Here is a 26,949-nt window from a genome sequence, read left to right on the forward strand (position 1 = left end):
TTATCATTTTTTTTTTTTTTTTTTTTTGGTTTTCCGAGACAGGGTTTCTCTTGTGTAGCTTTGCGCCTTTCCTGGATCTCACTTGGTAGCCCAGGCTGGCCTCGAACTCACAGAGATCCGCCTGCCTCTGCCTCCCGAGTGCTGGGATTAAAGGCGTGCGCCACCACCGCCCGGCGGGTTATCATTTTAAAGGCTAGGAATAAGCACTAAGAATCAGACTCCATCCCTTTCTTATCAGTAAATTTTAAAAAAGAGAGAAACAAACTATAGGTTAGTTAAACTCTATGCTATAGGTCACCTGTGACAATCTTGTCAATTTCATGGGAGCTATAACCACCTAGGAGACCAACTTCTAGGCTGTCTGGTCTGTGAGTTGTGTTTCTAGAGAGGTTTAACTGAGGTGTGAAGCCCCACCTTGACTGTGGGAGGCAGATCCCATGGGCTGGGACCTAGGACCGAGTAAGAAGGAGAAAGCAGGTGAAACTCACCTTCATCTCTCTCCGCCTCCTGATACTGATGCATCACTCCTGCTTCCCACCCTTCCTTGCCGTGACGGAGTCCCCTAAAGCTGGGAGCTACAACAAAGCCTTCTGTAGATTGCTTCTGGCAGGCATTTTGTCATAGCAATGAAAAAGGAAAAGCAAATACCACACTATCCATTTTATGTTTTTAGACAGGGTCTCATGTAGTCTAGGCTGGTCTTGAACTCACCATGTAACTGAGAGTGACCTTGAACTTAACTTCTTTCTGTGTCTACCTCCCAGGTGCTGGAATTGTAGGCATGTGCCAGCATGGCCAGTTTATGCCAATGCTAGGGATTAAATCTAAGGTCCTATGTGTGCTCACTCTACTGAGCTATAACCCCAGTCCATTCATTTTCCGTTAAGAAAAAAACAGAACCTCAGAAATGATGCAGGTTTTTGAGAATGATGGGACCTTTCACTGACCAACTTCATGACCCAGTGACCTAAGATGTTGGGCACTTATGGTCACCAGCGATCAACCTGGGACGGCGCTCTAAGATTGTTGTCTAATGCAAATGGAGATTAATGTGTGGACTCATGTGGGAGTATACAAAGTAGAAGCAGGCTTAAATAAGAATTTTTGCATAAAAGTGGAAAAATGAGGAACTTAAAAAGTCAGAGAAAATCCCAAGATTGAGAGGGGTTTCCAAGAGAGGGAGGAGCTGCCCAACTCCATTGTTTAGGGTCCCTCCCCACCTTAGGGAGATGGCAGAAACTGGACAAAAGCTGAGGAAATTTCTATCAAGATTAGTTAATTCTAACTGGACAGATGGCTCAGCGGTTAAGAACACTGGCTGCTCTTCTAGAGGTCCTGAGTTCAATTCCCAGCAACCATCTGTAATGGGATCCAATGCCCTCTGCTGGCAAGCAAAGGAACATTCAGACAGAATACTCATATAAACAAATAAATCTTTCAAAAAAAAATCTTAAAAAAAAATAAAATAAAAGGAACCATTTGTTCTTGCAGAGGAACCAGGTTTGATTCTCATCACCCACATGGTGGCTTACAACCATCCATAACTCTGGTTCCAGGGGATCTGATGCCCTCTTCTGATCTCCTTGGGCACCAGGCAGGCACATAGTGCCTGGCGCACAGGCACGTATGCAAGCAAAACATTCATACATAAAATAAATCTTTAAAGAAAAGCACACACAACAAACTGAAAACCTTAGCTATTCTCTGGGCTGTAATGGGCCAAGTCAGTAGAGGGCCCACATACTCTATGCATGCCCCTCCCCTGCCCCAGACCCAACCAGAGAGATGATGCTATTCACTAGCTGCCCACAATTTTAGTCTATTTCTGACCTGTGCTATTAGCTGGTGGTGCCCAACCTTGCAGGTGTCTTGCTAGCTGCTAATTAGACTATGTTCTCCTTGTCCCCACATTTACACAACCAGTTCATAGCTTTTCCACAGCAGAGAGTTAGCTCCATCACAGCCCCGAAGAAGCAGCTGTACTCTTTCTTGCTTACCTCATACTGAGTGCTTTGTCTATGGGATGGTCTGAGTAGTCTCCTAGGTAGACACTATTGTTAGCAGCCATCTTTACTTACATTTTAGTCTATTACAATTAGCAACATTAGCAGCAAGAGTATAGGAAAGGACACTTGTGTCTCACGTCTGTTCCTCAAGGGCTTGAGGGGTGCGGGGAGAGACTAGCTGGCTTCTCTTCCCTGGCCCAGAGCCCTGTCCTTCCTGGTGTATGTTTAGCTTGGCTGCATCATCCCAGCTATAAGCTCTCTTCCTCATCTCCCCAAGTACTCTGGACTCTGCTATCATAACTCTTAATCCTTTTAACTGCAGACTCTGTTTTCATTGCAATGTATGTGGGTGATTTGCAGTTTTTTTCCAGGGGCCCTTTCCCTGTCCTACCTACAGAGAACAAGATCCTGCACCACACTGGAAGCCTTAGTAACTCAAATTATTATAAATGGTTAAGACCCAAAGAAACTCTCCACCCTGCTACCTCCATCCCCTTTGGGCCTCTCACATGCTAGCTACATCCCCAACTTTTGTGGTTATTGTCTTTGGGACAGAATTTCCCATCCAGGCCAGGCTGCCCTTGAATTTGCTCTCTCCTGCTTTAGTCTCCCAAGTATGGATTGACATGTGTAATGCCCAGCTCTCAAAGAAATTCTTCTTGTGCGTTTTTTTCTGCTTGTCAGGAAAGCATTTGCCTAGGTGAAAAGTTTTCTACAGGAAATGTGGTGATGTTGTGTCCCTCAGTGTGTTGTGCATCCTAATAAACTTATCTGGGGTCAGAGAACAGAACAGCCACTAGACAGACATAGAGGCCAGAAAATGGTGGCACACACACCTTTTGTTAATGTGGCCAGAAATTCCAACATCATTAACCCTATCACTTGGGAGGCAGAGATCCATCCAGATCTCTGTGAGTTCAAAGCCACACTGGAAACAGCCAGGCATGGTAACACACCCCTTTAATCCCAGGAAGTGATGGCAGGAAGCAGAAAGTATGTAAGGTGTGAGGACAAGGAACTAGAGGCTTTTAAGCTTTTAGGCTTTTAGCAGCAGTTCAGCTGAGATCCATTTGAATGAGGACTCAGAGGCTTCCAGTTTGAGGAAACCGGATCAGCTGAGGAGTTGGTGAGGTGAGGTTGGCTGTAGCTTGTTCTGTCTCTCTGGTCTTTCAGCATTCACCCCAACACCTGGCTCCAAGTTTGTTTTTATTAATAAGATCTTTAAAGATTCGTGTTTACAGGGAAATGCTTATCTGTAAAGGCAGAAACAGTCAGAGAAGGTCAGGAGAGCTAGGAAATACTTTTTTGTAATTTAAACATTTTATGTGTATAGATGTTTTGCCTGTAGGTATGTATTGCACCATGTATGTGCCTGGTGACCAAGGAGGTTAGAAGAGGGCACTGGTTCCTGTTCTAGCCACCTTAAATTCATCTCATCTAGTAGTTTGGGGTCCAGATTAGGTGGGGAGGCACTCCTGCCTGGGGACATAACAAACAGTTCAATGTCTAGGCTACAAAAAAACAATCAAAATATGTCTATATTAATCATTTTAACAAATAAATCCAGAGTGCCCTCAATAGGATTTCTATCAGTTATGATGCACTCTATCCACCATACTTAAAGTTTGGGAACAATTTGGGATCAGGAAGATATGACAGGAAGGAAACACTATGTAAAACTAAAATGCTGCCCACCTGACTACACTTTATTATCCTTAAGAACCAAATATTAGCTGGGCATGGTGGCGCACGCCTTTAGTTCCTGAACTCGGGAGGCAGAGGCAGGCGGATCTCTGTGAGTTCAAGGCCAGCCTGGTCTACAGGACAGCCAGGACTACACAGAGAAACCCTGTCTCAAAACCCAAACCAACAGAACCAAATGTTGTACAGAGAAAAACTGAATAATCCAACTGGTTATTCGTGTAAGCTAAACCAAGGAATATCTTTCCCTTCTCAGTCACAAGGCAAACTCAAAATCAACGAGAAGCAAAAATCCCTAACAACTTCAGCACTAATGAATGACATGGTGGTGAGTCAGGGCAGCAGGGATGACTACGGTGTCCTCTGAGAAGGTCCTTGTCAATTTCCCTCACCGTGTCTAGTTTCTGGCAGTCCAGTCAATCCACAAGTTCCTTCCCCTTGGCTTGGAGTGAAAGAAGTAACAGCCTCATGGTGACAGGTCTACTCAGGACCCGGAGGCTTGTGGTCCCCGGGCACTAAAGGTCCTCCCCACGATGACAGGCAGCCTGATGGATTATGCACAAGCGACCTGGAGAATTCTGCAGTTGCGTGGGCCAGCTGAGTGTGAGGGGGACGCAGCCGACGCAGCCGCCTGCCGTGCCGCGTGGGGACCGCCAGCCTCGGAACCTTCGCCGCGGGCCCGCCCCACTCTGTCCACCCTTCCACTTTTTCTTCCCCGTTTTCCGAACCCCCAGGTCCCGCAGAGCCTCCCGGCCCGGCCCGGAGCCGCCCTCGCGTGACGTAAGCTAGGCGAGGCCCGGCCCCCGCTGCGTGACGTCATCACGCCGCGCGGCGGCCGATCCTGGAGTAGGACGGGGACTGCTCCGCAGCGGCTGGTCCGGGCGGGCGGCGGCGGCGGCGCTCCGGCTGCTGAGCCGCCTGAGAGCCCCCGCGCCCAGCCCCTCCACTCGGGCGGCCACGGAGCCCAGGTGAGTGGGTGCGGGCGGCCGTGACACCCGACCTCCCCCCTCTGCCCTCAGCCCCGGGCGCGGCCTTCCCCCGCAGCCCCGGTGACCCCCGGGGTCGGGAGGAGACGCGGTGGGGCGCCGCAGGGTTAGCGCTGCCTTCTCGGCTTCCCCGGAGCAGCACCCTGCCTGCCCCGGGAGGAGGTTTCACCTGGAAGGAAAGAATTCAGCCGAGAAACAGTTCAAGGAGAAGTTTATTTAACAAAGCAAAGCTCCACACTCCGAAGATGGGAGTGGGCTTTCTCGGAAGGCAGGTGGGAGCAGCGCGCTGGGGGCTGTGTTGTGGGTTTTAAAGTTGTTGTTGTTGTTTTTTTTTAAAGAGAACTCAGCAGGTGCATGATATATTCATGCATAGAGGTAAGATGACACCCTTTCCCTCCCAAATTATAGTGGACCTCATGTCCCCTTGAAGGATATTCCCCCACCCTCACCCCCGCCCCCAGTAATCTTGAAAAAACAATCAAGATGCTGGTGTCGAAACCGCAACACATTGTAATGAAGCCAGTCTTTTGAGGATGCAGACCCTTCTTTAACGTACCTGTTGGCAATTTGTTAAGTACTCCGGTGCCTTGGTTTCTTATACAGTGGGAATATCCCAAATACAGCTTCTCGGATGCTTCGCCACAGGGGTGCATGCTGACTATGGAAGGCTTAGTGCAGCTTAGTTGGTTTCCTTGGTTCTGGCGTTAACTTCCTACTAACCAGGAGACACGGTTACCAAGATACAGATGCAGCATTCCACGATTACCGCCTATCTCACTCCTTGCCTACCTACGTCGTTCTAATAGTTGACGATGGTAAGCTTGGCGTCAGCAGGGAAGAACTCCATTTATTTTTTTCTCTTAGTTTTAGTCTTCTAGAATTTGATGCCCCTCCCCCCATTCCAAATGGAACCCCTCTATTCAGATATTAGCGGAAGTTCTAGAATATGCCATTTCTGAAAGGAGACAAATGTGCTCAGGCTTTGTGCTGGGAGAAAGGTTGTTAGCCTGAGGTTACTGTAAGTTTTGACACCAACCTTAAGTTCCGATCACAGGCTGAATCCTGTAGTAAGACACCAGGAAAATTTCATAATCTTACTGAGAATTGAGCGAATCCCTAGAGCTTCTTGCAGCTCACAATTGAAACTATGTTGACTTAAGGAAAGCTTTTAAACAGAAACCATTTACTTTAGAGAATCATCCCCTTGTTTTCTAAAATAGATGTTGCAGAGTTGTTGGAGGGAGGGTTGAAAGTGCTTTTGATGTAACTACACGAAAGATGAGAACTTAGAACCTCAGTTTTACTTTTCAGAAACTATGATTGTGAACTTGGGAAGAAGAGTTTCTTTTCTTGGTTCATTTCAGAAAGTTTTGCATCCCAAGTAAAAGATTGTTCTCATAACCACCTCCATCGCATGCCCATAGTATGACTAAAGTCTGTCCACTCAGGAAAGTATTCCTCACATTGCCTTTCAAATACATAATTATTCAGTGGATGCATACAAGTGAACTTTGCCATTCTGGCCGTTCTCTGATACCCATAGGGAATTGGCTTCGGGAATCCACAGATACCGAAATCCGAGTGTGCTGGTCTGTGGTTTGGTTTGGTTTTTTGAGGTGGAGTCCTGGCTGGCTTGGAACTCATTGTGTAGACTAGGGTGACCTCCAGCTTGCAGCAGTCCGTCTCTGTCTCCTGAGTGCTTGGATTAGGTATGCAGTGTACACCAAGGCAGGCGGTTCATACCTGAAACAGTAAAGTTGTTTTGTGCTGGTTAGTTTTGTGTCAGCGTGACACAAGTGTGGTCATCTGAGAGGAAGGCACCTCAATTGAGACAGTGCCTACAGAAGATCAGGCTGCAGTCAGGCTGGTAGGGCATTTTCCTAATGAGTGATTGACAGGGGAGGACTTAGCTCACTGGGCCACCCCTGGGCTGGCAGGTCCTGTGTTCTATAAGAAAGTAGGCTGAGCCAGCTAGCTGGGTGGTGGTAGTGGAGGGAGAGGCAGGCAGATCTCTGTGAGTTCAAAGCCAGCATGGTCTACAGAGAGAGAGAAACCCTGTCTTGAAAAACCAAGAAAGAAAAGAAAGTAAAATTGAGCAAGTCATGAGGAACAAGCCAGTAAGCTCAAACCATGGCTTCTGTATCAGCTCCTATCTCCTGGAGTATCAGTTCCCACCTGGTTTGAGTTCCTACCTCTTCTTCCCTCAGTGGACTGTGACTCAGTATATGCAAGCCAAATAAACCCTTTCCTCCCCAAGTTGCTCTTTTTGTTTTTCGAGACAGAGTTTCTCTGTGTAACCCTGGCTGTTCTGGAACTCCCTCTGTAAACTAGGCTGGTCTTGAACTCAAGAGATCAGCCTACCTCCCAAGTGCGGGGATTTAAAGACATGCGCCACCACACCCGACCTCCAAGTTGCTCTTTTGATCATGGTATTTTAACACAGCACTAGTAACCCTGACCAAGATAGTATTGTTTAGGGAAAGTAATAAAAGTCTGTACATGTTTAAAATCAATATTTTACTTTTTGAATCTTTTGATCCTTGCTTGGTTGAATCCAAACATGTAGAATTGAGAGGAAGAAGACATAACTTACTGAAGTTGATGTTAGCTGGATTGTGATAGTCCCGCCAGCGTCGGGAATGCTCTGTACTCTGGAAGTTTGTGTTTAAGGAAACTTTTTTTTAGTTCCTTAATTTGTAATGCTAATTGTGTATTCAGTTTCCCACTTCAAATACGATCTCTTTTCTCTTGTAGCTGCATTGCCCAAGGATTCCTTTGTTCTTTCTTCCTAGTGCTTGATGGGCGGCGTTATGGCCCCCAAGGACATAATGACAAGCACTCACGCCAAGTCCATCCTCAACTCAATGAACTCTCTCCGGAAGAGCAACACCCTCTGCGATGTGACATTGAGAGTGGAGCAGAAAGACTTCCCTGCCCACCGGATCGTGCTGGCTGCCTGCAGTGACTATTTCTGTGCCATGTTCACTAGTGAGGTGAGTGCAAGTCACCGCTGCAAAAAGTGAAGTCACATATGGAACCCTGTAGTTCTCTCATCTCAAGGAACAAAATAGCTTGTGTGGGTGACTTGGCTGGTCTGTCTGGCCAGCTAGGTGAGTGTCCCTTTCTTTCTTCACCGTTGGTTGTGTGTCTCCTGAAGGGGCTGCTCAGTCGAAGAAGATGATGTTTCCCAACAGAAGACCATTCTTTGGTCAAGAGTGTAGGAGCCCTGCCCTGTTAGAACTTCCAAACAAAGCCGGGCGGTGGTGGCGCACGCCTTTAATCCCAGCACTCGGGAGGCAGAGCCAGGCGGATCTTTGTGAGTTCAAGGCCAGCCTGGGCTACCGAGTGAGTTCCAGGAAAGGCACAAAGCTACACAGAGAAACCCTGTCTCGAAAAACAAAAAACAAAAACAAAAACAAAAAAAAAGAACTTCCAAACAAGCTTTCATAATAAATAAGTAAATAAAACATAAACTTGAAACCAGATATAGTGGCCCACACTTATAATCCCGACACTTGGGAAGCAGAAGGATCACCAGAAATTTGAGGCCAGTGTGGGCTACAGAATAACACCCATCTCAAAAACAAAACAAAAACACTTAGCAATAAAAAAAAAAAAAAAAGTTTGGTAAACCATTGAATTTGTATAATGTGTTAGTTAAATAGGTAAGCTCTGACTAAGATGTCAATGGCTTCCTCTTTTAAATTACCAATAATCGTAGGAAATGAGTATTCTTCCACCAGTGTAGATTTCAAGGTGATTTCAAATGAGAAGAAGGGAATTTAATGAATGGCTATGCAGTATTAAGTTAGCCTGGCGTGGTTGGTTGCACATGCCTGTAATGCCAGCATTGGGAGGTGGAAACAGGAGGATCAGGAATTCAAGGCTGGCCTCATGGTGAGACTCTGTCTCATAAAACTAAAATAAGGGCAGGGGATCGAGTGCTTTGCCCAGCATACACAAAGCTGCAAGTTCAAGACCATCCTTGCCTACATACAGAGTTTTAGGCCATTCTAGGCTATATGAGACATTTTCTCCAAAAACAAAATTAATTAATTAAAACAAAACAAAACAGGGCTAGCAAGGTGGTTCAGCAAGTAAAGACACTTTCCACCAGACCTGATGACCCCGATTTCAATTCCTGGGACCCAAATGGTGGAAGGAGAAAACCAACTCTGGCGTGTGTGTGTGTGTGTGTGTGTGTGTGTGTGTGTGTGTGTGTATGTGTGTGTGTGTGTGTGTTTGTGCTCACGTGTGTGCATGTGTGCCTGCCTGCCTGCATACATTAGAGATGGCTAGGCCTGTGAAGGAGCCTGATGTGACACGTGAGTTTGCTCCCCAGAACTCACATAAAGGTAGAAGGAAAGAACCCACTGGCCTCCACCCATGCAGGGCACGTGAGTCGTAAAAGAATATAAAGCTAATTGGTTTTCTAGTTTTAACTAGGTCATGGGTTTTTCTTTCTGTGTGGTGAAATAGTGAATCAAAATGTGTAAAGCCCTAAGGGAAGTGCCACATCTTCAGGTGGTCGTCCTAGCTATCTGGAAGCTCACTGAGAAAGACAGAATCGGGGAGCAGGCAGTGTTTGAGTGACTCATCTAGCTGTGTGATACTTTTGTTTGTGAGCTCATTACAATAAAGTGTTTTTAAGTTTCTAAAAAGTAAAAATAAAAATATTTGAACAACTCTTTATAAATATTTTAAGTTTAAGATATATGAATAATTATTATGTATTTAAACTTAGACATAAATTATTTCATTTTGCTGACTTTTTAGTTTTTTGTTTGTTTTTCAGATTTAAAAAAAATTGGGGGCTGGAGAGATGGCTCAATGGTTAAGAGCACTGGCTGCTCTTCCAGAGGACCTGGGTTCAGTTCCCAGCACTCACATGGCAGCTCACAACAGTCTGTAACTCCAGTTCCAGGGAATCTGATACCCTCACACAGAATATATACGGGTAAAACACCACTGCACATTAAATAAATGAATAAATCCTTAAAAAAATTTAAAAAAATTATGTATATATATGTGTGTGTGTGTGCCAGCATGAATTTTATGTGTATCATGTTCAAGCCGGTGTCCTTAGAATCCAGAGGATGTCAGGTCCCCTGGAACTAGAGCTACAGTGGTGTGAGCCATCTGATGGGTGCTTCAGGAACAGTAAGCACTTTTAACCGTCTCCAGCCCTTTGGTTTGGTGTGTGTGTGCTTCTGTCTTTGAGACAGAATCTCACTATGTAGCCCAAGTGGGTCTGAAATACTCCATCTTTCTGCCTCAGCCTCCTCAAGTACAGAGATTACAGGTGTGGGCCACCCATGCCTGGCTATGATAAGACTCTTTAAAAAGCATTTCTAACCACCAGTATTTTCTTTAGTTACTACCCGTCACTGAAGAGAAGAAGTAGTTGCTAGAACCAGATAGGAGCAGAAGTATGATAATAATAACTATATTTATGGGCCCAGGTAGAGTGCCAAGTTTGTCATTCACCCTAGGAGTAAATATTACATTTCATTTTACAGATGAAGAAGGGTCTCAATAAATGTCTTGCCCAAGGTCACAGAGCTTTGGAATGCTGCATGCAGATGGGCTTTGCCTCTGCAGCTTGTGACTGTAAAGCCTAGTTCTTAACTCCTTTGCTCAGTCATAAGGCTGGTAAGAGAAATAGAAAGCTCTCAGGTTTTTCTGGCTAATCCAGGCTAATTTAAAAACTGTCTTGAATAATACAACAGCACAGATCTCTAGCCTATACTGCTCTCCATGATGTCTGCCCCCAGAGCATTGGCATTCAGCTGGGTGGGTAAAGGGTGTTCACCACAAGTGCTGAGCGTGAAATTGGCTACGTCTGCCAGCTGCTGATTGTGTATGTCCTGTTTCCTGTCAACTTGGAGAAAGTCTGTCTGCACTGTTTTTTCAACACCGTGAAATTTGTAGAGTCTTGGAAAAAAAACTCCTTTCTTCTTATACACAATTCTTTCTTTGTTTTAAACAAGGCTTCTCTGTGCCTGTCCTAGAACTCCTGTAGACCAGGCTGGCCTTGAACTTGGAGATGTGCCTCCCTTTACCTGGGATTAAAGACAACATGTATCACTAATGATTTTTTTTTCTTTATGTATGGGATTGGTTTTGTAAAGAATTTTTTTTTTTTGTTACTCTCTGGGATGATGGAGAATTCAAAGATGATAAAGCCATTTAATTACTAATGGAAGTACATAGAGTGTTGTAGTAGGAGTTGGTGGTGTGAGTGTGCTCACCCTGCTGAGGCCATTGCCACTTGTCCTCCTTAGTGACTCGCCACCTTACTTTTTGAGACAGGGGCTTTCACTGAGCTCTCTGCTTGCTGCTTGGTTGACAAGTGAGTTGTGGGATCTGCCTGTCTCTGCCCTAAGGCTCTGAGGTCACAGGTGTGCATTTTCAAAATTTTGAAAAACCACCAAACAGCTGAGCTGTGCTCTAATAGGCAGATTTTTTTTTCTTTCAGGTTTTTCAAGATAGGGTTTTTCTGTGTAACAGCCCTGGCTGCCCTGGAACTCACTCTGCAGACCAGGCTGGCCTCAAACTCTGCCTCTGCCTCCCGAGTGCTGGGATTAAAGGCCTGTGCCGCCACCGCCCGGCTTGCATTTGCTTTTGATATAGGATGTCAGAACCAGCCTGGAGCATCTCTAGCTCACAGCAGTCCTGTTGCCCCTCCCCCAGGCTCAAACTGTTAACAGAAGAGCCCCTTACAGTGGTCTGCATGCCCTTTTCCCATCCTGATGGTCTCTGAGGGCAGATGAGAGGAATGTGGTAATCTTGGAGGAGGTTGTAGCTATAAACCTCAGAGTCCTGTTTCTATTTTATCCACACATGGTGGCAAATGCTTGTAATCTCAGCCCTCAGAAGTCTGGGGCAAGGGGGTGGCTACAAGTTCAAGGGCAGCTTGGGCTACACACTGAAAACCAGGTCAGCCACAGCTACCTAGCATAGAGGTGGTAGGCAGGAGAAGAGAGAGAATGTTTTATCATAAAGGCACATGGACACTAGTGGTAGCTTTATGAAACTTTCGTATTCTGTTCTCTAAGACATCTGTGTTGGTTTTAATATGGAATCAGGTTGTTAATTAGTCTCTAAAATATTTGATATTCTACTGTTCACTACTAGGGATACAGTCAACTGCCCACTCTATTTGCAGATTTACAAATATATGCCATACTTGCTATATACAAATCAAATAAAATAGATGGTGATTTAAACATTTTTTTAAAAGATTTATTTGTTATGTATACAACATTCTGCCTCCATGTATGCCTGCAGGCCATAAGAGGGCACCAGATCTTATTATAGATGGCTGTGAGCCACCATGTAGTTGCTGGGAATTGAACTCAGGACCTCTGGAAGAGCAACCAGTGCTCTTAACCTCTGAACCATCTTTCCAGCCTCCTGATTTAAACATTTTTATAAAATTATTTTATGAGCGTTTTGCCTGCATGTATGAATGTGCTTCATGTGTGTGTGCCTGTTGTCTATGGAGGTCAGAAAATGGCACCAATCCACTGACACTGGTGTTATGGATGATTGTGAGACGCCATGTGTGCCGGGAATTGAACCCAGGTCCTCTGGAAGAGCAGCCACTAGTACCCTTAACCACTAAGCTAGTTCTCCAGCCCCAGACTATTGTTTTTAAAAGATGTGTATTTAATTAGCACCAGCATCCCTTTAAGCTCTTAGGCTTAGATTGTGGAATTAAAAGTACCATTCTTGTCTACCTCATGACTTTTCAGCTTTCAGAGAAGGGGAAGCCATATGTTGACATTCAAGGTTTAACTGCGTCTACTATGGAAATTCTGTTGGACTTTGTATACACAGAAACAGTCCACGTGACAGTGGAGAATGTTCAAGAACTGCTCCCTGCAGCCTGTCTACTTCAGCTGAAAGGTACAGTTGACAGAAGGTGTCCTTGTTCATGACTCATTAGCCCTGGAAGTGTTTTTCATTGATGTAAAATTAATCAAGAGACTTTCAGAGACCTGTCTAGAAGCATGACTTTTGAATCTTTGAGCATGAAAGATCAGATATATTTAAGAGCAGTGCAGAAGAATCTCTCCAGATATGAGTATTTGGCTCTTGTAAAAGAAAACGTTTAAACTCTTTCTGTTTTTGACAATATGGAAGAGCCAGGTATGGTAGCTAACGGTAGTAATCCCAGCACTTAAGGAAGCTGAGACAGGAGGATTGTGTGAGTTTTAAGCCAATTTAGTCTATAAAATGAGACTATGTCTCAAAACCAAACCAAAGGACTGAAGAGATGCCTCAATGGTTAAGAGTATGGGCTGCTCTTCAGGACAACCTGTCTTTGAGTCCCAGCACCCAGTTGGTGATGTACAACTATTTGTAACTCCATTTCCAGGGAATCCGGTGCCCTCTTCTGGGCACCAGGCATGAAAACGGTACACAGATACACATGCAGGCAAAGCACCCGTACACATAGGATAATTAAACCAAAGAAACAAAACAGAAGAATGGAAAATACAGGAATTTCCTTACTACATGCATACCTACATAGTACTCATGTAAGAATTGCCCAGACTCATAGCATTCATTGCCTGGAGAGATACTGTTTACCTTGTCATTAGATGGCTGGGGCATGGGGGCGCTAAGAGGACTTGTCGTTATAAACCTTATATATTTAAGTCTTGGAGTCATGTCAAATATCTTTAAAAAATTTATTTAGGTTTATTTTTATTAATTTTTTTATGTGAATAATTGTTATGCTTGAAAATATGACCTTTGGTGGCCACAGAGATCAGAAGAGGGGGTCAGATCCCCTGGAACTGGAGTCACAAGCAATTGTAAGCTGTGCTCTGGATGCTGGGAACTGAACCTAGATTTCTTTTAAGAGTGACAAGGGCAACGGTGGCACACCCCTTTAATCCCAGCACTCAGGAGGCAGAGCCAGGCAGATCTCTGTGAGTTTGAGGCCAACCTGGTCTACAGAGCGAGACCCAGGACAGGCACCAAAACTACACAGAGAAACCCTGTCTTGAAAAAACAAACCACAAAAAAAAAAAAAAAAAAAAAAAAAAAAAAAGAGTAAAGGTGCTTTTAATGGCTGAGCCATCTCTCCAGTACCCTTGTTTGGTTTTGGTTTTGGTTTTTGAGACAGGGTTTAACTATGTAACTGTGGATGTCCAGGAACTCGCTGGCCAGGCTGGCCTTGAACTTAAGCATATCCACCTGCCTCTGCCTTGTGAGCACTGGAAATAGAGACATGAACCATCTTACAGAGTTATAAAATTAAGAATTAAGTTTATGCAAGATGTTGTGGCACACACATTTAATCCCAGCACTCAGGAGAGAGATACAGATATTTGTGGGTTTGAGTCCAGTCTGGTCTACATCATGTGCTCCAGGCCAGCAAGGACTACATAGTAAGACCCTGCCTCAAAACACAAAACAAAAAAGCATTGAGCTCATGCACCACACATTCTTTTTTCCAGTGCCGGGGATTGAACCCAGGGCCTTGTGCATGCTGAGATGCTCCACTAGCAGAGCTGCTTTTCTGTGATGCTGCATCCCAAGCTTCTATTCTGAATTCTCCAGTTAGAGAATTGTGGGATGGCTTTCCTTCACTGGAGGGCTTGTTTGTCTGTTTGCTTATTGAGACAGAGTTTCTCTATGTAACACCCCTGGCTGTCTTGGAACTTGGTTTGTAGACCAGGCTGCCCTTGAACTCACAGAGATCCATATGCCTCTGCCTCCCATGTGCAGGGATTAAAGTGTGTGCCACCACACCCAGCCTCACTGGAGTTTTAAAGTAAGTTTGATATAGAGATTAGAAAGATGGCTCAGTGGTTAAGAGTTCTTGTCTTCTAGAGAACCTGGATTCGATTCCCAGCATTCACATGGTGACTCGCAACTGCCTTTAGCTCCAGTTCTAAGGGATCTGTCTGACAAGTATCTCCTTGGGCACTGCATGCCATGGTTCATTTATATGCATGTAGACCTAATACTTATACACATAAAATAAAAGTGAGTAAATCTTACAACAACAACAAAAAAAAAAACTATATAGAGGAGAAAATAAGAAAATTGTAAATTAGTTACTGTTTTTAGATTGGTTCCAGTAGCTAAGAATTTACAGCTTCTGATGGTGTGAGCGTCCTTGAAACTAGGTCAGACTTGCTACACTCATTTTAAAAATGAAGCAGAAGCAGAGATAAAGGACTTTTAAAAGTGACATAGTACATAAGACAGCGATAAATTGAATGCCTTGAGCATAAATTTTCTAATTTGTGTGTGAAGGTGTGGAGCCAGTGTTCTTCTGATAGATAACATGTAGAGAAGATGTTAAAATCCAATACTGTAAGACCACTTCACACTTGCCAAAGTATGCTGAAGTCTGTTCACTGCCTGTGTTTGTCCTAGGTGTGAAACAAGCCTGCTGTGAGTTCTTAGAGAGTCAGTTGGACCCTTCTAATTGCCTGGGTATCAGGGATTTTGCTGAAACTCACAACTGTGTTGACCTGATGCAAGCAGCTGAGGTTTTTAGCCAGAAGCATTTTCCTGAAGTGGTGCAGCATGAAGAGTTCATTCTCCTGAGTCAAGGAGAGGTGGAGAAACTAATCAAGTGCGATGAAATCCAGGTACAGCCTTGGCTTGCTGTCATGGTGTCTTTAAAACTGGGCCGTTACCCATTGCAGAGCAGGGGGAGGGACCATACCAAGTCCATGTGATTATTACTCCACATTGTGGAGTGTCCATACCGTGTCCATATGATTATTATCCCACATTGTGGAGTGTCCATACCGTGTCCATGTGATTATTACTCCACATTGTGGAGTGACCATACCGTGTTTATATGATTATTACTCCACATTGTGGAGTGTCCATACCATGTCTATATGATTATTACTCCACATTGTGGAGTGTCCATACCGTGTCCATGTGATTATTACTCCACATTGTGGAGGGTCCATACTGTGTCCATGTGATTATTGATTATTACTCCACATTGTGGAGGGTCCATACTGTGTCCATGTGATTATTGATTATTACTCCACATTGTGGAGTGACCATACCGTGTCTATATGATTATTACTCCACATTGTGGAGTGTCCATACCATGTCTATATGATTATTACTCCGCATTGTGGAGTGTCCATACCATGTCTATTACTCCACATTGTAGAGTGTCCATACCATGTCTATATTATTATTACTCCACATTGTGGAGTGACCATACCGTGTCCATGTGATTATTACTCCACATTGTGGAATGTCTATACTGTGTCCATATGATTATTACTCCACATTGTGGAGTGACCATGTTATGTCCATATTATTATTATTACTCTATATTGTGAAGTGTCCATATTATGTCCATATTGTTATTACTCCATATTATGGAGTGTCCATATTATGGCTTCATAATCAAATATCCAGATTGGTGCCAAAGGTTTTAATTTATTTGCATATTTTGGAGGAAAAAATCTGCCCCTTTAATCAAATCTATTCATTCCAATGGTAAATAAGTAAGCAGAAATTGGAAATTAGGTAAATTTCTATGCAATACTATTACCCACTGGCTGTGTAGTAGTGTGTGTTTGTTGTATATAGGTGTAGTTAGGCTGAAAATGGGAGTGAGGAATCCAGTAGAGGGCTGATCTGTCTTTGAAGCCTGTAGCTTAAATCTCCAGTGTACTAGATCTTTAGTTAGCAGCTTCTAGAAAGATACTCAGAGTCAGGTCCTGTGTCATATGTAGCTGTTGAGTTCATTTCTCCACCGAAATATATTACCAAGCTTCTGTTCCTGGGTTTAGATGAGATGCATTAGAAAGTATCAGGATTGGTTTAATACTTTTATATGCTGTAGGAGAGTCTAGTACTTAAAGAAATTCCATGGCCAATCCAGCCAGGCATGCTTTTTCATACCTATAATCCCAGTACTCAAGAGGCTGCTGAGGCAGGAGGATCATGAGCTTGCCTTGGCAACATAGTGAGACCTTGTCTCCAAAAGAAAAAAAGAAAAAGAAAAAGCACCATAGAAGAAAAATTCTGTGATCTACTTTGTGAATCAAATGGTCACTGTCCTGATTGGCTAGAAAATGGATTTTTATGTTATAAAATAAGGTTTTTGTTTTGTTTTGTTTTTTTTTTTTTTGGATTTTCGAGACAGGGTTTCTCTGTGTAGTTTTGCGCCTTTCCTGGAGCTCACTTGGTAGCCCAGGCTGGCCTCGAACTCACAGAGATCCGCCTGGCTCTGCCTCCCGAGTGCTGGGATTAAAGGCGTGCGCCACCATCGCCCGGCCTAAAATAAGGTTTTAAGTACACTGTTACTGAATTTTAGCCAACCTTTCTTTAACAACTGTTGTAAGGCAAAACTGGTGAGAACATGTGGTAAATTGTTTGCACCTAGAAGGAGTTTATTCCCCAGCTTGACTTTCCTGTCAATCTAGAGAGACACTGTTAGAGATGCTGCTGAGTCAAAAATGTGCTGGTCTTGTTTTCCTGATGGTGCTGCACTTGTATCCTTGTTCAGATGGTGAGAGGCATGGCCACAAAATGTATTCTTCACATTTAGGAGCCAGTAGTTAGCTAGAAAATTTTGACTCTCCTTTTTAAAATTTTAACATTTGTTTTTTGAGATAAGGTTTCTCTCTGTAGCCCTGGCTGGTCTGGAATTGACCAAGCTGGCTTTGAACCTAGAGATCCACCTCTGCCTCCCCAGTGCTGGGATTAAAGGCGTGCACTACCAAGCCTGGCATGACTCTTTGGTTTGTCTGTGTATTAGGAAATACAATGAAGGTAACAAACACTGCTGTTTATTATAAGGTTGTCACACTTAGCGTTTACTGTTGGTGCTTTGTCAAAGGTTTATGGAGTACTTACAGTGGAAGCCCCCATTCCTCCTCCTCTTTCCACCTGTACCAAGCTTTCTTTTGGGGGCCACCAACCAGTCCCAGATCATGACTGTGGCTCAGAGGTGAACGTCATACCATAGTAAGTTATAGAGCCAGGAGTCAAGTCCAGGCAGTCAGCCAGATGTGGTGCCCCACATCTATAACTCTGGTGTTCAGGAGGCAGAGCTGGGAAGTTCAAAGCTATTCTGGAATGCAGAAGAAACTCTGTCTCAAGAAACCAACAAAAGAAAATAAAAGGAAAAAATTTTAAAGGAAAAAATTTAAAAGCTAGGTGTGGTATGTTGGACCTTTATTTCCAGCACTTAGGAGTAGAGGAAGAGAATCAGTTAAAAACCTTCCTTTGCCAATAGTGAGTATCAGGCTAGCCTGGGCTACATGAGACCCTTTCCTAACAACACCCAAAATAGGCCATGTGTTCTCAAGGCCTTTCTTTCCCCCCACTGAGGTGCGAGCTCACCACCAGGTGCCCAGTTTGCTTCCAGTTGTCCTCATCAGGAGATTAGCACAAACATCATCAGTCATTTGGGACCTCTTGTAGGATCTGGATGAAATAAGATGGAACAGAAGAGACCATAATCAGGCCAGTATGAAAAACAACTTAAGCATTCTTTTATGCAGCTTTCCTTCCACATATATTTGGACTGGCCTTTGCTTTTTCTGGAATGACAACAAAAGATTTTTTTTTTCTGTTCTATAAACCAGCCCCCAAATTGGAACCAGATGTCTTGACTTCCACTTGCTAAAAAGCACTTCCTCTTATTAAAGAAAACAGTAGCACCAGGCATGGTGCTGCTAGTCTGTAATTCCATAACTGACAGTGGGAAGAAGGGTGGTATCACGAGGTTCAGGGATTCAAGGTTGTTCTTGGTTCCAAACCTGTCTGGGTTCTTGGACTTCTCAAAAAAAAAAAAAAAAAAAAAAAAAAAAAAAAAAAAAGAATAAAAAAGAATATACAGCAAACCAATAGTGCTTAAAACAGTGGGAAACAGTATATCATAGTGCCTAAAACAGCATGGGCTTTATAGTCAGACTTAGAACATTTGTGATGTGTTACCTGCTGGTTAGCCTTTCTTTTCCTCTTCTATAAAATGTAGATAATGTTAGCACTTCCTACACTGGACTGTCTGTCTCAAGCATTAAATGACGGTGCCTTGTCTGACACATTAGAAAAATCTTTGTGAAGAATACTTATTTTTCCCCGTTATGAATCATTAACTTCTCTGCACATTGAGTAGTTTCTCTGCAATTTTAGTTTACTTATTTTTAAACAAAAGACAATTTTTCTTAATAATGGCTATCCTGCATCCTCCCAGCTTCCGGCAGTAAGATGGATTGCCTGATCTTCCACGTGCTTATCCAGAATCGCCACAGCCGGAGTCTGGCCTATTGTACCAGAGAAGACTTGAACCTATCTTCTACCTCCTAGCCCTTCTGAGTGTTCTCCCCAGGGTCATCACAGCAAACATCTGTTTGTTACTGTCCTGCTTGACACAGGACAGCAGTGTCAAATGATGTCCAGCAGTCGGTGCTTACCTCCACCTCTGTCACCACCCTTCTTCCCTTCATCAGATGAGACGGCTAAAATGTCCCCAAGTGCCAGTTCTTTATGCTCTGTTCAGTGCCGTCCGTTAGAAAATTCTTTCAAGAGGATTCAATTCCCTTGTCTAGTCTGATAGCCACTGAACATGGTTGTTGGGCTTCGGGACGTAGCTAGTACAGCTAAGATGCTGGACTCCTTTTATTTTAGTTAAATGCCACTCCTGTGTCAGACAGGACAGCTGGTCCAGAGCTGCTGGGTGCACTCTTTTTAGAGTGCTCTTGGGGATTTTGAGATAAGATTTTAGTCTACATCTCTAGCTGGGCTTGAACTCACTACGTAGCAACCCTCCTGCCTCAGCCTTCTAAGTGCTGGGATTATCAGTGTGTGCTGCCGCTTCTGGCCCTTTGAGTACTCTCTTTTTTATTCTTCCTGGCTATTTGCTACTTGTTTACCAGATTTCAGCTTACTACTTCAGGGAGATTTTCCTGACTTATCAGCCTGTTTAATTAAAAAAAAAAAAAATAGCCTTTTACTCAGCCTATTTAACTTTGGCACAGTTGGCTGCACCTTAATCTGATGCTATTTCAGCCAGCAATTGCAATTCCTGGCAATTGCTTCCCTGGCAGTGCCTGGCTACTGAGGCCCCAGCCTGGTGGGAATTCTGTTCCTGTAGGCACCACCTCTGTTGCTGCCACTAAAGGGAGCTTTACCTGAATCTCTACCATTCTATTTATAAATAATACTAGAGATTTAAAGGCTGGGATCAAACCCTAGCTCAGAGAGGCTGAGTAGCAACAGCTAACCTTCTCTCCTTGCTGGAGTCTTCCCAAAAGAGAGTGTCCTTCTGCTCTGCCAAAACAAAAAAGAAATCTTGCCACTCCAGATCCCTCCCTGCTACTTCCGGTGTGTGTCTCTGTCTCTTCCAGATGCCCTCTGATTACTTTCTGTCGTTGCTAACTCAGCCTCCTGACCCAAGTTTGATTTTATTTAACACAAATGCAAACTCTGGGTTCACCGTGTAATTAAATAGATCCCAGCATTTCCTCCTTTTTTCTAAATAGAAAGGAAAGGTTTTAATTCTGACACAGTAAAACTATGTGCAGTAAGAACAATTATCAAGGCCGGATGGTGGTGGCGGCGGCAGCAGCAGCAGCGCACGCCTTTAATCCCAGCACTCGGGAGGCAGAGGCAGGCGGATCCCTGTGAGTTTGAGGCCAGCCTGGACTACCAAGTGAGTCCCAGGAAAGGCGGAAAGCTACACAGAGAAACCCTGTCTCGAAAAACCAAAAAAAAAAAAAAAAAAAAAAAGAACAATTATCAAATAAGGATTACATTCACAAAGTCCATTTGTGTGTGGCAAGTTTAGAGAAACCAATCTATCCTATCTTAGTCCAGAGTTTGGTGCCTAATTCACTTTCTATCCTAATTTGTATTACCTACCCCAGACTGTCTTTTTAGACCTTAAACCATTTCCTGAGATAGACAGTTTAAGCCTTCATGTCTCCCAGCCTTATACACTTCACACCTCTTTTGTGAGCTTCTTTTCTGAACTTGGTAACAAGGAAAGCTGTAACCATAGCTGTCTAGTCTTCAGCCCCCTCAGAGACCCGGGAAGGATCTAATATCACCTGAGTAAACAGGAAGTGCAGAGCAGACAGCTTCAAAACTAGAGAAAGGACAGAAGCAACTGGCTGCCTAGACAGTCACTCAAGGTTCCTCTGCAACACTGGGGCATCCATCTTCAGCCTATAGGCCTAGAATGTCGGATAGACTTTTCTGTGAAGCAGAATTTTGAAGAACTGTCTGTCTTACCTTGTCTTGGCAAAGTTCGGCAGTCACCTTCTTTTGTGTCCTGCTTGTCCAATTTAGACAGCATACTGTCAGCAGTCAAGGCAAGGGCAATTTCTTGCCCAATGCTAACTTTGCCACAATAAAAGCGAACTCCATATGGAGGTTCTTCAATGCCCATCATTGTTTTTTGAAGTAATTTGGTGCTGCCAGGAACAGATATGTCTCACTGTCATGAAAAGTCTTAGGTTATTAAAACATCTTAAATGTTATATATTCTGTAGGTCTCTGGAGTGTTTGAAGACCACCTGTCTATCTAAAATATATCTGTTTAACCTTGAAAAAATACCTAACATAACTACAAGTTTGATCATTATAGATGACTAACTACTAAACTGTATTTCTTTTTTTTTTTTTTTTTTTTTTTAAAGTTTTGATTTTGGTTTTGGTGTCTTTTTATTTTTATTTATTTATTTATTTATTATGTATACAGAGGAGGATGCCAGATCTCATTACAAATGGTTGTGAGCCACCATGTGGTTGCTGGGAATTGAACTCAGGACCTCTGGAAGAGCAGTCAGTGCTCTTAACCTCTGAGCCATCTCTCCAGCCCTAAAACTGTATTTCTTAATTATACATTTTTTAAATGAGCTGCATAGGTAAAATACCTTAACAAGAGTCAAAACATATATACAGTATAACAGAAATAATCTTCAGTTTGTATCAATATACAAAAATACCTTAAATAAGAGTAGGAACATGCATAGAGTGTCTTCTGACAAAAATAACCTTAAATTTGTATCATTACACAAAATCCATACCAATGTAAAATACTTGAGATTAATAGTTGCTCTTTAGTTTGAAGTAGATTCAATAATCTACCCTTTTATCCTGTCCTTGTTATTTTTGTCTCAGCTCTGCTACTTTCCTATATAATTTTAATCACAGCAAGAGTATAGTAATTAGTAGTTGGTGGTCCTTACCTATAATCCCAGCACTTGAAAGGACAAGACGGGTGGAGAAGATGAGGGCCAAGTCTGGCCTACAAGGACTGTGCTTGATTCGTCCCTATTATGTAATCAGCCTCAGTGAAGTCAGTGCTTGGCACTTAGTAGTTCATAAATGCATCAAATGAAGGAGCATGCCAGAACATGTCTGCTTTCCAGAGCACCACAGTTCTTTGGAAATGGTGTGCAAGGTGGTGTTTTTATTTGCTCTCGAGTCACAGTCAGCACTTTGAAAGGTGCCTCAGATCACACCTGCCCAGAAACTGCTGAGAGAGCACAGGGCTGACACGGGTGTCTGCCTCGGAAAATCCCGGCTGTTCTTACACCGGTTGCCTTTCTAGTGGCATAATACAGACTTGAGAGCATGTGTCTTTATCTCTTTGCCATGTGTAATCTAAGTTCCTCCCCATCCCCAAAAATGTGTATGTGTGTACACACACACACACACACACACACACACACACACACACACACCTACATATCTGAAACACTCACAAACAGCACAGATTTTAATACATAATAGTTGTTTAAATGCTGACTGACCATACTTTGAAAGCCGCAGCATTATGTTTGATGATAAAGTGAAATTCCTGTTTCAGAGGCAACTATAAATACAAATTATTTCAATTTTAATTAAGATAACAGATTTCCTCTCCCATTTTAACTGAAGTTGCAGAAATGACTAAAAAAATTCAAGAATGGATACAGTTCTGAAAGGAAGGCCAACATGTGACCGATGGTTTTTTAAATACTATCTGTCTTAGTTCTTTTTAAGTTGCATATAATTCTCTTCCTGTATCTGAAAAGACTTTTCCCAGAACCTCCACACTTCTGGAAGATGGGAAATAACAGTAATGGAGGACAGGGAGCAGAAAGGAGAAAGTAAGAATGGTTGTTTTTAGTGTGTGGGAAACTTCCTAACTGGGAAGGCAGAAATCCATGACGTGCAATTCCTCATTGCAGGTGGATTCTGAGGAGCCAGTCTTTGAGGCTGTCATCAACTGGGTGAAGCATTCCAAGAAGGAGCGAGAAGAATCCTTGCCTGACCTCTTACAGTATGTTCGGATGCCGCTGCTGACCCCCAGGTACATTACAGATGTGATAGATGCTGAGGTAAGTCATGTGAGGCTCTCGGCATCCGGAACCTCCACTAACTCCACAGCCTAGTGTGCCTAACCAAAAACCAGTAGTGTCCCTGCCTGCAGCCGGCCTGCTGGAGAGGCAAAGCTGGGAACTTCCTAGGCAGAAGAAATGTTACTTAGCAAGTCAGGCTTCTGTCACAAATGAAAATCCACAATTTAATTTTGCACTTTGCTGCCTTTTTGTTTTATAATGAACTGTGTTCCCTCCTCTGTTAATCATAAATTGCTATAAATTGCTCTGGAGAAAAAAAAAGACAAGAGTTGCTTTGCTTAGCAAATCATGTTTTTACTTCTAGTAAATCTGATTTACTTAGTTTGATGCAATTGAGCTTTCTGTTGTTTTATATAAGTATTTCTCTAACTTAAGTTCTCTGTGATGATGTTTTTATAATTTATATGTACTACTGCCATAAGAACCAGCCTCCAGCAGCTCAGATATTGAGGGGGAACCACAGAGTTGGCCAACTATAAAACTATAATCACTCAATTTGACTTTTCTATCTGAGGGGTAAAACTTAACTCTCTGGGACTGGCAAAAAAGGGAAATACACACACACACACACACACACACACACACTCACACACATACACGCACGCGCGCACACATCTCCAACATGTCAGGATCTCACCTAGGGTGCCGATGAATGGCAGACCTTTAGCAGGTCAGAGAAACTGAAGAGATGCAGAGCAGGTGGACAGACAAACAGACACACGAGGACTTGTCTGAGGGCCAAAGCTTAGTTCTTCATTTTATTATTCTCACTGTTGTTTGTTCTGCTCTGTTCCTTTTCTGTTCTGTTTTTCCACCCTGAAGTTTTCCTTTTGTCTCTTGATGTCTTCCTTCTAACTTTCCTTCTACATCTTACCTGGTGTTTTCCTTCTCTTTGTCTATATTTTTCCCTTACAGCTTATATACCCCAGTAGAATCTTTCAAGCAATATAAAAATTACAACATGGCTACATACTATTTTTTAAGTGAATGATTACAATGAATACAAGTAAAAAGCAACATGTTTTCCATATCCCTTACATGGTTAAACGTTTTACGTATTATAGGTGAAAAATAAATTGTTCCCAAGAACCCATAAGCAACTTCTTATAGATTAACAGAATGTAAGCAAACAAGGTATTTTTCTCAGCCAGTTCTTTTATTGGCAGGCTGCATTTTAAGGTTACAAAGAAAGGATACTTTATTACTTATTGCAAAAGATCTTATAAGGAATCTTAAGAGACTCACAAATCTAAACTTTTATATATAAAAAAGAATCAGTCAACTCTATTTAAATCCTTAGGGTGCATACCCACTCATCAACAGTTTATTTTATATCAGGAAGCTGAGGGCAGTAATGGGTACAAGGAATTAATCATCACCCTTGATCACCAACCCATCCTAGCAAGAAAGGTCCGTCGGCCAGCAGTAGCCAGGCTGCCATTGTTCTTGTCTCTTGACCTCAGTGAGCCCCTTACTCAGCTATTAAAAGTGTGCTTTCTAAACTTTACATTGTTTTCCAAGATTTCCTACCTCAAAGCCATTACCAAAGTCATCTTAACCTAAAGTCACTATTTAAGGCTTTGTTTCAGCTCTGATGCACACACAAACCTGTAAACACAGCTCCCAACATTAAGATTTATAGAACTTGAGTTAGCTGGGCTTCTGGGACTCAATTGTTTTCTTAATTATTAACCTAAGCCATGATCTATGTGGCTCCTTAAGAGAAACTAGCTGTGTGACATTTCCTCGTTCTGTTTTTCTATCTTGTGCAGCCCTTGTTTTATCAGGGTCAGGGGGTGGGGGCAACACTTTAAACAGTACAGCTAAGAGGAAATCATCTCCATAATAATCCACAGGTAATTTGCCCAGTGGAATGGGATATGTATATGTATATCCACGGGATAATCACACTACATTAAGGGCAGTGGGGATCTCCCACGCCCATTCACACACCAGGCCAGGTACCAGAGAAAATGGCAGCGGCAGACATGCAAAGAAAGACACAGCAGTAGCAAGAGACCATCTGCCTTGGTTTTTGAGATATGGTCTCTCACTGGTTGACTTGGAGTTTCTGATTGGGCTGGCATCAAGCCCAGGGATCTGCTTGTCACTCTGCTAGTGTGGGTGTCACTCGTGTGGGGTACCATGTCTGGCTTTTTACGTGGGGTCTGGTGATGGAACTTGGGTCATTGTGCTTCTGTGGCAGGGAATTTACCAAAGTGAGCCATCTCTCCAACCCCCATAGAGCACTGTGGGATGTAGATATGGGAGCTGGGCTATGATGAATGCATGCCTATAGTCCCAGTACTCCGGAGGTGAAGGCAGGAGCATCGATGTTTAAAGTTATCCTAGGCTGTGTTGTAAGTTTGAGACCAACGTGGCCTACAGAGACCCTGGCAGAAAGAAAGGATGAAAAGGGGGAAGAAGGGGAGGAGAAGAAAGTAGGGAAGGAGAGAGAGGGCTTCGGGGAAATTATTCCAGAAAAGACATATTTTTCCAAAAGAGAGAGAGAGCATGTGTCTTGTCTTTTTTAACAGTGTCTTACTCTACATCATGCTGGCCTAGAACGCAGTATGTAGCCCTAAATTGGCCTTGAAATCTCAGAAATCCTTTTGTCTCAGCTTGCCAAGTGCTGGAATTACAGATGTGCTGGGATTACAGAAAGGAAGCATGCTCAGCTCATTATGTACTTGTGTCTACATAAGTAAATCTTCTTTATATGTGTCATTTTGTTCTTAGAGTATTATAAATGTCCTGTGTGTTCACTCCTGTCTTCTGTATTTTAGCCTTTCATCCGATGTAGTTTACAGTGCAGGGATCTAGTTGATGAAGCAAAGAAATTTCACCTGAGGCCTGAACTTCGGAGTCAGATGCAAGGACCCAGGACAAGAGCCCGTCTAGGTAAGTTGGTGTTCCTAGCAGAAGGAGGGGACATTTTCAACTACGTTTTTCATATGGTTTGATATAGCTGGAATAGCATCTGTAATGCATACAAGGGACTTGTCTGTGGTTTTGTTTTGTTTTGTTTTTTCTGGAGCTGAGGACCGAACCCAGGGCCTTGCGCTTCCCAGGCAAGCGCTGTAACACTGAGCTACATCCCCAGTGTGGGGCGTTTACCCACCACCCCCACAGCTTCCCAGAGTTTTCTTGAGTGCGAGCAGCAGGAAATATTAGATAGAAGGATTTATAGCGGAGAATCTTGCGGAGATAAACAGATAGAAAATAAAGGATAGCCTCGAGAGGGCCTGGAACCTATTCCAACGGGCCCCGACTGTCTCTGGTCCAGGGTTTTTATAGAGACGCCAAGGGGTGGAGCAAAAGACCTCCTCCCCCAGCACAGCCAAGTGCAGACCATCTCAGACACCTGCACTCAGGCCCGTGGTCCTGATCATCCTCTATTCGGACCTGCTGGGTAAAGCCACGAGGAACCCAAGAACGGGCTCCCACAGGTCCCCCCTTCTTAATATATAAAAAAATAACTATTAATGTCTTACAGCAATCTCCATAGCTGTTACACCTCCCAGTATGGGAGTAGAGGATGATATAGATGGCATTTTTCTTTTGAATTACGTCCAAGGTGACTACAGCAGTCTTAGCTGCCTCAAGCCCTTTCTAAACCAAAACTCGGTGACTACAAACTTAAAGAATCCCTTAGCTTCATCATTACCATTAACAGGTTAACATAAATATTGCTGGCCGGGCGGTGGTGGCGCACGCCTTTAATCCCAGCACTCGGGAGGCAGAGGCAGGCGGATCTCTGTGAGTTCGAGGCCAGCCTGGGCTACCAAGTGAGTTCCAGGAAAGGCGCAAAGCTACACAGAGAAACCCTGTCTTGAAAAACCAAAAAAAAAAAAAAAAAAAAAAACATAAATATTGCTATACATAGTCACA

At 43.4% G+C, this 26,949-nt stretch overlaps 1 protein-coding gene across 8 annotated transcripts in view; it reads left to right on the forward strand.

Annotated features, from left to right (window-relative positions):
• The first annotated feature begins 4,515 nt into the window (after window positions 1-4,515).
• Klhl12 (kelch like family member 12) overlaps window positions 4,516-26,949 on the forward strand; it is a 44,515-nt gene continuing 22,081 nt past the window's right edge. The window contains exons 1-7 of one of the 8 annotated variants that reach the window (XM_076547491.1): window positions 4,529-4,675; window positions 7,448-7,686; window positions 9,489-9,650; window positions 12,451-12,604; window positions 15,095-15,312; window positions 22,888-23,037; window positions 25,845-25,959. In XM_076547491.1, the coding sequence (XP_076403606.1) occupies window positions 12,505-12,604; window positions 15,095-15,312; window positions 22,888-23,037; window positions 25,845-25,959 (583 nt within the window). In that variant the 5' untranslated portion in view covers window positions 4,529-4,675; window positions 7,448-7,686; window positions 9,489-9,650; window positions 12,451-12,504. Of the gene's footprint in view, window positions 4,676-5,634; window positions 5,712-7,447; window positions 7,687-9,488; window positions 9,651-12,450; window positions 12,605-15,094; window positions 15,313-22,887; window positions 23,038-25,844; window positions 25,960-26,949 lie in introns of those variants that run through there. The other 7 variants (XM_076547492.1, XM_006982461.4, XM_016001019.3 and 4 more) reach the window with 7 other exon arrangements.

Source organism: Peromyscus maniculatus, chromosome 11 (assembly GCF_049852395.1).
Source record: "Peromyscus maniculatus bairdii isolate BWxNUB_F1_BW_parent chromosome 11, HU_Pman_BW_mat_3.1, whole genome shotgun sequence".
Taxonomy (NCBI): domain Eukaryota; kingdom Metazoa; phylum Chordata; class Mammalia; order Rodentia; family Cricetidae; genus Peromyscus; species Peromyscus maniculatus.